Source organism: Ursus maritimus, unplaced genomic scaffold, assembly GCF_017311325.1.
Source record: "Ursus maritimus isolate PB19 unplaced genomic scaffold, ASM1731132v1 scaffold_10, whole genome shotgun sequence".
Taxonomy (NCBI): Eukaryota; Metazoa; Chordata; class Mammalia; order Carnivora; family Ursidae; genus Ursus; species Ursus maritimus.
The window spans coordinates 50,223,348-50,238,611 of NW_024423344.1; the positions used below are offsets into that span (position 1 = coordinate 50,223,348).

The following is a 15,264-nucleotide window of genomic DNA, read 5'->3' on the forward strand; positions in this document are numbered from 1 at the left end:
AATTGATATACCTCATGTTAATAAATTCCACAATATTTTTACTGAATGTCCAGTTGATCAGTCAACTTACTTGACTCTCCATCTTCTCCTTTACTAGCAGATCCTGTAAAGAATATGCTTCCATCTTCTGCGACTAAAAGGGCATGAGAGCCATCGTGTCCCACTGAAAAGTGTACAATCTTTGGAGATTTTGTAATTGGTAGCTCAACCCATTTTCCTGCTGAAGGACCACCTTGCTTGATTCCAAGACTCTGGTACTTGCCAGTATAATATATCTTGTATATACATAGAAAAAAGAGAGAGAGAGAGAAAGAGAATTATAGTGTCTTTTGGAGTAGTGTACCATGTTTCACATGAGAAAAAAAAAACTTCCATATCCTACTGAGAAACAAAAATAACCTGAAACCAAACTGTTTTTATACTACTCAACTTCTGTGAGGTCAGCAGGAGAGAAATATACGTATTTTTCCCAAAGATCCAGTTTTTAATAGTTTTTTTGTATCTCCTCAGGATATCTATAATCTTTCAAGTCTCCTGAATATACACAAATAAATATACTTCACAAATATACTCTCATCTCACAACAGTAGGAACTTGATAAAATTCTCAACTTTTTTTCCCAATGTAAAAAACCCTACATACAAATATACCATAATTGCCTAGTAATTTTAATTTTCAAAATTCTTTTAATTACCTTACTTTAACCTTACACCCATCAGATAAAAAAAACTTCTATCTCTATAGATTGACCTCTACAATCTGTGACTTAATTATATCTGTTCCTACTTCCCCCAGCTTGTAGTCTCCATATTGCTGCACATTTACAGAAATTTGCAATAAATGTGTTCATCAAAATGAACTCAAAATGTGGATTCATTCCAACTCGAAAAATTATAAAGAGCACCATAATTAAACATTTGTAAAAATGTAACATTTTATAAAGTTTATAAAGTTTTACTCTCTTATGTCACAATTTGCTTTTAAACTACTTCAACATGAATAAAATTTCACCATATTAAAATAACAATTTAAAATTAAAACTTTAAATATTATGTTTAAACATGTGAATTATGTAAACTAATCAACTGATTATACCAATTGACTATCTCATAAAGCACAGAATGTTCATTTTTGATCCTGAAGAGTAATTTACCTTTCCACTTGCTGTTTTCATTAGTGCAAACTCTCGTCCTGCACCAAGAATTGCTGACTCCTCATCAAATCCTGTACCTGATAATACAAGACTAATAAATACTACTATATTTTTAATATAATGTAAATCATAATTTTACACTATTTTGAGTGATTAAAAAGTCAACTCAATTTATACCATTCAAAAACAAGGATAACAATACTTGTTGAATCACTATGTTGCACACCTGAAACTAATGTAACATTGTGTGTCAATTATACTTCAATTAAAAAAAACCAGGATGACAAAATGTCATGTGCCTGACTTTCAAAGAAAAAAATTAACAATAGAATAAAAGAATTACAAAAACACTACATAATTAAATAAAATATGCAAAGTAAACCACTCATGTCAAGTTTATTAAATTTAATGAGATAACAGTCAAAAAAGTGGGTCTTGCAAAGAACCCCACAAGTTAAAAATGGCACTATTAAACCTGGAATAGCATGACAAACCAAAATTGAGAGCCTCATGGGAACTAAGGATCCTAATTACTACTATGACACTGCGAGAGTACATATAGTAAGACTGAGAAACACTCTGTGCTTGTCTCTATTTCTATATCCAAATGAAAGATTACTTATCAGTTTGTTAGGCCAATTACCATTTTCACAATCTATGAGATCACTCTATGGCTATGCTGAAAATCTGTTCAAATAACAATCAAAGGTTTCAATGAGAGAACTATGCTTATTAATGTAGTAATATTTACAACACAAGTTTTCAAAATTTTAAATAACTGAACATAAAAATTGATGTCCTTAAATGCTATCTGTAATTCTTATCAGATTAAGTTTATTTTCATTTGCTCTATTCAAAATGAAAATGGAAAATTAGTAGTCACTTCCTTAAAATGGTGTTCATATAGCACACGATTTAAAGGTCTTATTTTCTAGCCACTTATACATATTAATTCATAAGTTGCTATATAATAACAGCAGAGTAACCACCAAAATATTACTGCTCAAAACACAATATTAGTTTTCCAAAGAATAAAGAATCTGAAATTTTAAATACGGGAGAAAAGGCTTATTTGGCGATCTTACTTATAATATGCAAGTCCTTTTCCAGGTCAAACAGTGAGATACCACAGGCATGTAAACATTTTCTGGCCAATTTAAGTTGTAATTCTTGTTGTAGCACAGGCTCAGTGCTTGTGGCAAATATTCTGACAACAAAGCCATCCTAAAAGAAATAAAACATTCAGAGTAATGTGTTGTATAAGTTGGTCTTTCAAGGCTCTCTATTGTCTAAGTAAGATCAAATAATTTATGAAAAAGGGATTCCATTTACACCAGCTATTCATGATTCAGAGTACTTACATCTCTTGAAGCAGCTATCTGATTAATATATTCTCCATCAGTGAATAAAATATTTTGACCTTCAGTGTGGCAATCTGTACAAAAAGAGGAAAAAGTGATTATATTACAATATAAATAAACAGCTCACAAAATGACTTTACTCCTCTGCTGAAGTCAGAATGAGAGTTCTCCACGCAATAAGGATAAACTTAAACTTAAAGGGATACTGTGCTTTTTTATAAAGAATTAGAAATTAGCATAAATTAAATAATTCAACTATTATTACTTATTACATTTTGTGCTTACACTTACAAATCTTCCATAATCAAGGACCTGAAAGCCCACCTAATTTCAAAATGAATTAGTATTAGATGTAGTCCGATAATAAACATGCACCATGATGAACAAACTATAATGTTGGTTATAATCATTTCAATACAGTCACATGCAATGTAGGTAACACTCTACCCTTAGACATAACATCACAGTCATTAGTGTCACAGAAAAATACAGATAGACCTAAAAGCTTCTGCATTTGAGGTCTATGGTATCCAACTACAGATATCCCTTGCTTTATTAAATAGAACTGGTTGTACAGTTTCTGCTTAGAAGTTTAATAGTTATTCCCAGCATTTTTAGCGTTTGGCATGCTTTACGTTTGTGTGTGTGTGTGTGTGTGTGTGTGTGTGTGTGTGTGTTTTAAAAAGTAAGCTCAATGCCCAACATGGGGCTTGAAACTTATGACCCCAATATCAACAGTCACATGCTCTACTGACCGAGCCAGCCAAGAGCCCCATAGCATGCTAATTAAATGGTCATCTGCTTCATAGAACAAACACATCTAAGCTTATGTATTTCCTTTGTCTGAAAGCACTCACATATTTTGGCTGGAATAATGTGTTTTGTCAATACTGTATGTATCTCTGTGGAATAGTGCATGTATACTCTGATCAAAATAATGCACAAGTGCCACTGTAACAAGGGATACCAGTATTACAGAAGGACCACTGGGACATGTGTTAGTGATTGCTACTAAATAACATGAAACTACAAGCAAAATCAACATCTAGGTATAAACTGTATCCTTTTGGAAAAACAAATGTTCAGCAAGCAAGTATAAGAGCACACACACTTCCCAAAATAACTGCAGAGAACTAGGATGAATCTCTCCATTAATTACAATACAAAAAAATATTTCATTTCTATTTGCACCTGAATCAACAAAACATAAAATTCTGGTTTTGGAATGTGGTAATGGAGCCCACCCAAATAAGCTGGATTACTCCATATCTTTGCCCAGGAGCTTCATACTAGCATACTTCCTTATTATAAATATGCAAAACACAGGCAGACCCTTACCAAATAGAGAATTCAGTGATCACAAACTGGAAATAGAAACTGGGAGACAAGGCCCACTGGTAGCCCAAGAGACTTGGTAATCAAAGAGAGGAGAAATCGAAAGAAAGAGTTCCTAGTCCACTGTACAGAATACAAAGAGGCGCAAGAAAGATGCTTCTCAAGCTCTAAGCAGTAAGATTTTAAACTAAAAAGCAAAGAAGAAAAACTCATTATAATTTCAGATAAATGCAGGGGTGAGGAGTGAAGCGGCGCAAGAAGATTGGCAAAAATTCTTATGATCTGAGGCAATCTGTCACCAGACACGGAGAGTAAATGACATAAGGGTACAATATAAAAGATATGCCAACATATAAAGGTTAAAATGACAACAGAAAAAAAGTGTTCTAAGTTCATTAATACTAGGTTGAAAATAACTTATTTATAAGTTAGAATCTAAGACAGGTTAGAACACAAAGCTCATGGAATTACCAGATTTATGTCAATTTTAAATATGGCATATTCATTATCATCTATGAACCTGACAATTTATTTCTGCTTCTTCTGGATGTGAAAACTACTGAGTTGCCCCTAGCTAGGGGAAAAAAAGTGCTACTGAAGAAACTGCAGTCCAGGCAAAGAAATGGAAAAATGATGATAGGCTTCCTCAGGCTTGAGGGCAGGTCTTCCTGCTGCGTGATTTCAAAAAGATCTTCTCCTTATCCTTTCTTTATCCAGCACGTAATGTTATAAGACAGCATCTTCAGGAAAATGTCAAGCAACATCTGCCAGATAGGAAGACACAACGGCACAGGGCTGTCCTCCCAAAGTTTGGTTCATTCTTCACCTTGAATATGGTGCATATTTATGAAACACAGAAAGCCACACTTGTACTGTTAAAAGTTGCATTTCATATGTTAAATGATGTAGAGTGATTTAAACTGAAGAAAAACATTAGCAAGTCATATTTTATCACGTTGGAATACATAAAACAGCTATAGGTAGGCCATTTTCAAATGATTTTCTCAGTCACAATCTTTATTAATTGATCAGCATTTCTCAGAAGTAAATTCTTTATATTAGTATTCATCTGTTGGGGGAGGGTAGTGTATTTAAGAATTTTTCTTCCAGGACGTTATTCTAAAATAACATGCACAAAGAGTGACAGGGATGCTCATTACAGTGTAATTTATATGGTAAAAAATTGAAAGGAACTTCCATTCCAATATATTAATCAATGAAATATATTTTGTAACATTAAAATGATATTGTGAAAGACTATTTAATGGTCTGGAAATATATTCAGAATATTAAGTGAAAGGGATAGATTAAAAAAGCATTAGGTAGCATATGACCTCTTTTTTACAACACTGCCCATTCATACATAGAAAAAAGACAGGATGTTTACCAATATGCTAACAGTGTTTATATATGGGAAGTGGGGTTACAATTACCTTTGATTTTTTTTTGCTTATATGATATACAATAAATGTGATTATTTTTAATATAAGTATATGTGTGTGTATATACATATATATACACACATACGAGGATGCATGTAATTATTTTAAAATTATCATCACCATTATCACCAGAGACACGGTTGGTCTAGGACTTGTGGTGATAAAAAAAAAACCAACAACAACAAAAAAAACCCAAAACCTATAGGTATATCTGAAAACAATTATTTACAAAATGGCTTTAATAAGTTATGTTTTCCAAAGTAGCTTTTTTTGTGAAACACACATGAAATGTGGCATTTACCTTAACATGGTGTCATGTACACTAATCTGGATATATATATATATGCATAGCAATGTTCAAATAAATGTTTGATGAAGTTATAAGAATATTTTAAAAATTAACAAGCAACTTGGGAGCAATTATCCTTCCAAATGTAGTCTTCAGAAGTAGTTCTCAATCATTTTCAGATGGTCAAATGCTTAGAAGTAATATTGCTGCTTTCCATGAAATTATTGATAGACACATTAAACATTTAAGATTTTAATATAAGCAAACGCCTCCATTTTACATTAAAGATATATGCAAATTCAAAGACCTTACAATGGATAATGTATTATGCACTGGCATAATGTATATTCCACTGCCCCAGAATTTAGACAATGATTTAAGTAATACAGTGATTTAAGTGATAAATACATATATGCAAACTCTAAATTAAAGCAAAATGAATTGTATTTAAAGTGCCTTTCCAGAGTAGTATTAAAAAGCACAAACAATGGGATTAAAAAAATTCCTGATCCACTTAAAATCTGTGTCTGAAAATCTTTAACAAACTGCACTGTTGTTCAAGTAAAAATAAAAATTAAGAGGGTTCTTCATACCAAGTTGTATGAGAGTCAGAGTCAACCTTTTATTAGGAGCAGCAAAGTAATCTCACCCCCTCTAATTCAGCAGCTGAAATTATCTTGGTGGGTGAGGCTAAGGGATCAGGCTAAGGGATCAGGTAGATGGTCAGTGATATGAAAACAAATATTAAAACACTTTATACTATATTGCTGATGTCTGTTTTCCTCACATGCATTAACTTTATATACACTATAAAATGTTTTGTATGTCAAAATTTTTTTCAGCCTACTTGTAAGCAAGCACTATTCCTGGCTAATCACTTTTTGTATGTCCAAGTGGTCTAACATGCACATCTCTTAAAATCATCTGTGAAGAAAACAAATGACTAGTTGAATAACATACCTGGTAACATTACTGTACCATCTTGTTCCAGTGTTTCAGGGCTTATTCTTATGGCTGTCATGCTGTGGTTATTCACATCTCTATACAATAAATAACCCTGAAAACAACAAAAAAATTTGCTGTGTTATGTGTTAAAATATTTTTGCATTAGCTACTTAGCAGAAAAAGTAGTCATACAGGTCTGTATAGTTTCTCGAGGTATGGTAGTACGTCAGTATTGATGTCTAAAACAGACTTAAGATTAAAAATATAAGAACATGGGTGTGCTTTAGTAAGAGGAGGAACTGTACACTACTGGGTATCAATTTAACCTATTACATTCTCAGATACATACGTTAGATACACCACCCAGGCAAGACAGACATTTTGTTCAAATTATTTTATCACTTGCCAGGTAAAGAGAAATAACCACATTACTCTAACAAATATTTTAAGGAAAAATAGCTAAAATATTTTGGTTAATATTTAGAAATGAACAGGGTAGTGGTTTTAGATGGAATGATTAGCCAATGACATATCTCCATGTCTTTTTTTCTTATATAAAATACTATAGTGGCAAATAAAAATTTGATGAGATGTTTTGAACCAGGTTAAATTTTAAGAGACAATCACTGAGTAATTAATTTGACATTTAAAATTTAATTTCAAAATATCCCCAGTTGATATAGCAGTTATTTTTCATATAACAGCAATAATTTAATTTTCAAAATGCTTTCAAATATCTTTTATCATGTGATGATAACAAGCTGTGCAGCTGGGCAATACAGGTATGCCAGGATATCTTTATTCTATATCCCTCCACAAGGGAGCTTGGACTTAACCTCTCAGGAACGGACAGTATGGAAATAAACCCTCTGGCCCTCTGTTCATCCTTCGCCTGCTTCTCTACATGGGAGGTGCAGTAAAGTATCTGATTTCTGACATCTATTTGGCCACGTTAGTCAGGCAATGAGATCACAGCATTGAGAGAGCAACACGGGTCTAGCTCTTTTCTCTTTGGTGATACTCTGCATGATCCTCCATACAGGTAGCTGTTCACTGGGCAGACCACGCACTGTTCCCCAGAAGGTACTGATTTAGACTTAAAACGAAGGGTCTAGTGGCAAGAAGCTCTAATTTGGACTCAGGTCACAGAGATACATTCCCAATTCATATTTGCTAATGTTAACTGGTGGTCTCTGATTCTTACCTAGAGATACACTTAAATGAGAATTCCAATGGAAGGCATTTTTATACCCATTTTATAGCTAAATAACAGAGGATCAAATAAGCTAACTGAGTTGCCCAAAGTCACACAGCTAGTAAGGATAAGGGCCAGAACTAAAGTAAACCTCTTATGAATTCTCAGCCAATGTTCTTTATATTACACTGTATCGTTGTCATTAGCCATATTATTAAAAAGACACTAATGTGTATCTGTTTAAACAGAGGTGACATTATTTACTGATCAGACAAGTACAAGCCACATGTTCCAAAAGACAGGAAAGAGAAGTCTGGTTTATTGAGGATATTTCCTTACCTGAGCATACCCTAACCAAGACTTTTTTTCTTTTCTGTTTCTGATGCGAGATGTAGAATTATATATATGGCCCTGAAAAGTAACGAAAAAGTTAGCCCATCAACACTTTCATAATTAATAATCAATGAAAAACAACACAATGGATGACATTTAGTACTTATGTTTCCATCATGACTTTCAAAGAAATATTATTACATCAAAATTAAACAGTGCTCTAAAAATGAAGTTGAAAACAAAACACAATTCAGGATAGACACACTTCTGCTATAATTAAGAACTGTAAGGAATCACATTACCCTAACTGTTCCACTGTATCCAGAGCCTATTTTGTATAATCCATCCTTGCATAACAGATAAAGAAAAAATCCATCATTCTGAAGTAGACATTGATCATCTTCATCAACGGTTATTTCTTTTAATGGCCACTTGTGCATTAAAGCTGCTTTCTTAATGCCGTTGCTAAACCAGTCCTGAATTTGAATTTTTCCAACCAACACTGCCTGTACACTTCTCTGTAGGGAATTCAGTATTGTTGGCACCTATTTAAAAGAAAAGAAACAAATAATTACATATTTTCATACGTCACAAACACAAAACAGAGATACTTCAGTGATACATCATCATTTACGAGAAAATGAATGGTTTAGAATGATCATGGTTTTACACATCAGTAAAAACCACTAACTAGAAATTTATCTATAAGAAGCAAATCGCAAGCAGCCCCAGATAAAAATGTCAAACTCAAAGAATATTAACTTGCATTTTTGGCTGAAAACACTAATTCAATGCATCCTTTTCCAAAACACCCAATAACCAGTACTGCCTATGATTTCAAGTTCGTGGATGGAAACATACTAGATTAAGTAAAAAGTATGAACAGGGGATATAAATAAAATTATGTTGGATTAGAACACACACAAGCCAAAATATCTTTCGTATGATATGCATAATTATTAATACACTTCCTGATAACAAAGCACAAATTTAAGCAGAAGAAAACGGTGAGTACGGCTTCTACAGATGAAACAAAATTTCCAATGTTTCTCTTCCACTTTGCTTCTCCATTGATGACTAATGCCCATCAATGTCAACAATATTCCACGATATGAAAACTCATTTGTGTTAACTGTGTATTCATTCAGACTTCACTTATCATTGGACATCAATTTTTATCAAAGACCTGCTAAGTACCTGGCACTGTAACTGAGTCATCAACAGTCACCAGCATGGGACCAGCATTCTGCCAGCAGAGGAAATTCCGTTCCTCATCTTTTGTCTCTCTTTTACCACATCTAACAACACAGTCAGACCCCAGGGCACCACTCAGCCACAGTTCCACAGCTGCACTGTCCAATATGGCAGCCATTAGCTACATATGACTACTGAGCTCTTGAAATGTGGTTAGTGCTCTAAATACAAAATACACACTGGATTTTGAAGACTTAGAATAAAAAAAAGAATACAGAACCTTAATATTACATTGATTACATGTTGAAATGATTTTTTGGATATACTGAGTGAAATACATCATTAAAATACATAATTAACCACACCTGTTTCATTTCACCTTTTTAATGTGGCTAATAAAAACTTTAATTACACACGTAGACTACATCATATTTCTACTGGGCAGCATTTTGTACAGGGAAGAGCTTTCACAGGGATAAGTGAGCCACTGTTCACAGATACATTCTCCTCCCCTTCCAGTTCTAAGGCCTCTGACTCACTCAAAATAATTTATACTATATGTACAGATAGTACGAATATATATATAATAGGATTATATATACAACACATACATGGTTGAATACTACAAATTCTCTCCCTAGAAGCTGCTATATTAAACTTATAGCTGTTTTATCTAGAATCACTATCCACATTCCCATATAATATGCCAAAGCTTCCATTGTTAATTTTTTTGTTTCAGAAACTTTCTCTGTTGGTGTCTATTATGAACAAGGATGCCCCTCTTCCCATCCCAAATCCTCAAAATTGAGCTATATAATAATTTCTGGTTACATTAGTATTCAAAGATCATTTATTATGACTGTGTAATCATGGTTCATGAACCAAACTGTGTAACATATTACATTTCCCTCTTGTGTAATTTTTCTTTCTTTTTTTGTTAAGTCAACAATTGCCCTAATTTTGTGTTTGCTAAGTTTCCTCTATACCTACTCCTTAGTGTTCCCCATGCTCCTCTCAATAAAGTCACAAACACATCATTTCTACTTTTCCCGCTTGGCAACACCCCTCATGAAACCCTGCTCTGGTCTAGACTAAGGAAGAGGGAGGCACAGAATTTAAAATTATTCCGTATCTTGCATGTTGCAAAGCATCTTCATGATCCCTCAAACATGACTGTCAGTTGAGCTACTTATAGTGAACATCATTTTCTCTCAGAACTTTGAACGCTCTGTTATCTTTTATGCTGCTTTTGAGAAGTCGTCCAATGCCATTCTGCTTGATCTTTGTTACATAATCTGTCTTTACTCTCTGGAAGCTTTATTATCTGTTAATTAACAGTGTTCAGATTTGCAAAGCTATATCTTGGCCTGAGACTTTCCATCATGAACGTTGGGCACTCAGTGTGTGTTCTGTCAATCTGAAAATGTGTATATTCAGGGTACAGGAATTTTCCTTATAGGATTTTTAATTTCCTTCTCTCTGCTTGAACACCTATTAGGTATTGGATTTCCTAGTTAAATCCTCCAATTTTATTTTATATCACCTGTTTTCTCTCTCTTTTCTATTTTCTGGAGACTGCTTCAACCTGATCTTCTAACTCTTCTACTGATTTTATCGCTATCTTAACTTATAAAAATTCTTTCCTGTTCTGAGTTTTTTAAAGAAAAATAGAATACTGAAGTTTAATATAAATAATCCTCTCTGCGGGGCGCCTGGGTGGCTCAGTCGTTAAGCGTCTGCCTTTGGCTCAGGGCGTGATCCGGCGTTCTGGGATCCAGTCCCACATCAGGCTCCTCGGCTGGGAGCCTGCTTCTTCCTCTCCCACTCCCCCTGCTTGTGTTCCCTCTCTCACTGGCTGTCTCTATCTCTGTCAAATAAATAAATAAAATCTTTAAAAAATAATAATAGTAATCCCCTCTTATCCTTCGTCAAAATATTAATCAGTTTTCTTAGAGCTTCTTCTGTTCTCTATACTCTTTTCATCCGAATTATTTTTTACTATTATTACTGATTTGGGGGATCTGTTTTTCATGTTAGCCTAGTGATACATGGTTGTACACTTTTTTTTTCCTACTGCGGTATTTTATTTATTTTTGGTTTTTTTTTTTAATATTCCAAGTTTTTATTTAAATTTAGTTAACATATAGAGTAATGTTAGTTTCAGGAGAATTTAGTGATTCATCACTTACAGATAACAGTGCTCATCACAACAAGTGCCCTCCTTAATACCCATCACCCATTTAGCCCATCTTCCCCATCTACCTCCCCTCGAACAACCCTCAGTTTGTTCTCTATAGTTAAGAGTCTATTTAACAGTTTGCCTCTCTGTTTCTTTCCCCTATGTTCATTTGTTTTGTTTCTTAAATTCCACGAGTAAAATTATATGAAATTTGTCTTTGACTGGCTTATTTCACTTGGCATTATATTCTCTAGATCCATCCACATCATTGCAAATGGCAGGATTTCATTCTTTTTGTTGGCTGAGTAATATTCCACTGTATTATATGTGTAATATACCATACCTTTATGCATTCATCGGTCAAGGGACACTTGGGCTCTTTCCATAATTTGGTTATTGTTGATAATGCTGCTATAAACAGCAGGGTGCATGTGCCCCTCTGAATCAGTATTTCTGCATCCTTTGGGTAATCACCTAGTAGTACAATTGCTGGGTCGTACGGTAGTTCTATTTTTAACTTTTGTAGAAACCTCCACACTGTTTTCCAGAGTGGCTGCACAAGCTTGCACTCCCACCAATAGTGTACGATGGTTCCCCTACCTCTGCATCCTTGCCGACATCTGTTATTTCCTGTATTGTTAATTTTAGTCATTCTGACAAGTGTCAGGTGGTCTCTCACTACAGTTTTGATTTCTATTTCCCTGATGATGAGTGATGTTGAGCATCTTTTCATGTGTCTGTTAGCCATCTGTATGTCTTCTTTGGAAAAATGTCTATTCATGTCTTCATTTCTTATTTGATTATTTGTTTTTTGGATGCAAACTCATTCTAAGAGGCCAACATTACCTTGATTCCAAAACCAGACAAAGACCTCATTAAATAGGAGAATTACAGGCCAACATTCCTGATGAATATGGATGCAAAAATTTTCAACAAGATATTACCAAATCAAATCCAACAGTACATTAAAAGAATCATTCACCACGATCAAGTAGGATTTATTCCTGTGCTGCAAGGGTGGCTCAATATTCACAAATCAGGGGCGCCTGGGTGGCACAGTGGTTAAGTGTCTGCCTTCGGCTCAGGGCGTGATCCCGGAGTTATGGGATCGAGCCCCACATCAGGCTCCTCCACTATGAGCCTGTTTCTTCCTCTCCCACTCCCCCTGCTTGTGTTCCCTCTCTCGCTGGCTGTCTCTATCTCTGTCGAATAAATAAATAAAATCTTTAAAAAAAAAATTCACAAATCAATGTGATACACCACATTAATAAAAGGATAAGAACTACATGATCCTTTCAATAGATGCAGAAAAAGCATATGACAAAATACAGCACCCATTCTTGATAAAAACCCTCAACAAAGTAGGGATAGATGGAACATACCTCAACATCATAAAGGCCACAGCTAATAAGACTCACAGCTAATATAATCCTCAGTGGTGAAAAACTGAGATTTTTCCTCTATGGTCAGGAACAAGAGAGGGATATCCACGCTTGTCATCAGTACTTAACGTGGAACTGACAATCCTAGCCTCAGCAATCAGACAACAAAAAGAAATAAAAGGCATCCAAATCGGCAAGGAAGAAGTCAAACTTTCACTATTCACAGATGACATGATACTATGTAGAAAACCTGAAAGACACCACCAAAAAATTGCTAGAACTGATACATGAAGTCAGTCAAGTCACAGAATACAAAATCAATTACAGAAATCTGTTGTATTTCTATACAGCAATAATGAAGCAGCAGAAAAAGAAATCAAAGAATTGTCCCATTTATAATTGTACCAAAAACCATAAGACACCTAGGAATAAACCTAACCAAAGAGATAAAAGATCTGAACTGTGAAAACTACAGAACGCATGAAAGAAATTGAAGAGGACACAAGGAAATGGAAAACATTTCATGCTCATGGATAGGAACAACAAATATTGTTAAAATGTCTATACTGTCCAAAGCAATCTACACATTTAATGCAATCCCTATCAAAATACCCACTAGCATTTTTCACAGAACTAGAATAATCCTAAAATTTGTGTGGAACCCCAAAAGACTCCAAATAGTCAAAGCAATCTTGAAAAAGGAAAGCAGAGCTGGAGGCATCCCAATTCCAGACTTCAAGCTGTATTACAACAGAAGGGGGAATGGAACCATGAGAGACTATGGACTCTGGGAAACAAACTGAGGGCTTCAGAGGGGAGGTGGGTGTGGGATTGGGATATACCAGTGATGGGTATTAAAGAGGGCACATATTGCATGGACCACTGGGTGTTATATGCAAATAATGAATCATGGAACACTACATCAAAAACTAAGGATGTACGTATGGTGAGTAACATAACATAATAAAAAATTATTTTAAAAAAACCATAAAAAAATAAAATAATATGCCAAAAAAATGCTGATATTGTAGCTACTGCTGCTTCTTTGAGTAATAAATTGTCCTTCACTTCTGAAAAAAAAAAAAAAAGCTGTATTACAAAGCTGTAGTCATCAAAACAGTATGGTACTGGCACAAAACAGACACACAGATCAATGGAACAGAACAGAAAACCCAGAAATGGACCCACAACCATATGGTCAACTAATCTCTGACAAAACAAGAAAGAATATCCAATGGAGAAAAGACAGTCACTTCAACAAATAGGGTTGAGAAAATTGGAGAGCCACATGCAGAAAAATGAAACTGGACCACTTTCTTACACCATACACAAAAATAAATTCAAAGTGGAGAAAAGACCTAAATGTGAGACAGGAAACCATCAAAATCCTAGAGGAGAACACAGGCAACAACCTCTTTGACATTGGCCATAGCAACTTCTTACTAGACACGTCTCTGGAGGCAAGGGAAACAAAAGCAAAAATGAACTACTGGGACTTCACCAAGACAAAAAGCTTCTGCACAGGGAAGGAAACAATCAACAAAACGAAAAGGCAACCATCAGAATGAGAGAAGATATTTGCAAATGACATATGTGATAAAGGGTTAGTATTCAAAATCTATAAAGAACTTACCAAACTCAACACCCAAAAAAACAAATAATCTGGTTGTACACTTAGTTTTAAGAGTAAGTTACTAAAATTAAAAAAAAAAAAAAAGTTAAGAAGCTTGGTATGAATAGACAGGATTTGACAGATCACCTGATTTGACCTCACCTCAAAATGATCACACTAAGACTGAGCATTTCATTGGAGGACCCCCCTCCAAATGCCGGGATTTGTGGATCTTTTCTCACTCTTTCTCCAAAGAAGAATCTGCCAGTCTTTCTCCTAGAAGCTGTAAGTTTTATAGCCACTGTTCTGGAAACTTAGTGAGGGTTAAGAAATTTCATTATCAATACAAAGACTTTCATTAAATCTCTATTTTCAGCCTACCTCCTAATTCCACTCTCAATTGTGGCTGGTTTCCCCTGGACTCTCTGACTCAGTTTCTTTAGACAGCAAATGTATCTCTCTGGGGCACGACAGAAGGACAGCTGCTTGGCTAAGAAGAGCTCTGGGGTTCTCTACTTTTCATTATACAGACTTCAAATCAATTTTTAGCTCTTGCCCTCACCACCACTTTCCAGGTACCTATTATTTCCAATTCCAAATCCTATCTGGAGTTTTAGGTGAAAATCAACTTACTTTCAATGGGCATTAGCCTCTTAAGGAATTTAAATTTAAGCTTTCCCCAATTTCTGTTTTTCAGAAATATGTCCCATTCTTAAAAGTTTATATTTTGAAAAAAATTCCTTTATTATAACCTTAGTAGAGACTAGAGAGGAGCAGAAATTAACATGTTTCTTCAACATGACTCTATTTCTCTCATGCTTTCTAAAAGGGTACTTAAGTTTTA

General features: G+C 34.5%; 1 protein-coding gene across 3 annotated transcripts in view; it reads right to left on the reverse strand.

Moving 5' to 3' along the window:
- MYCBP2 (MYC binding protein 2) overlaps positions 1–15,264 on the reverse strand; it is a 252,568-nt gene that overhangs the window by 191,842 nt on the left and 45,462 nt on the right. For all 3 annotated transcript variants that reach the window (XM_040623680.1, XM_040623687.1, XM_040623672.1), the window contains exons 6-12: positions 8,356–8,598; positions 8,060–8,131; positions 6,541–6,637; positions 2,515–2,588; positions 2,239–2,377; positions 1,154–1,230; positions 71–275 (exon numbers count right to left, since the gene is read on the reverse strand). In XM_040623680.1, the coding sequence (XP_040479614.1) occupies positions 71–275; positions 1,154–1,230; positions 2,239–2,377; positions 2,515–2,588; positions 6,541–6,637; positions 8,060–8,131; positions 8,356–8,598 (907 nt within the window). The remainder of the gene's footprint in view (positions 1–70; positions 276–1,153; positions 1,231–2,238; positions 2,378–2,514; positions 2,589–6,540; positions 6,638–8,059; positions 8,132–8,355; positions 8,599–15,264) is intronic.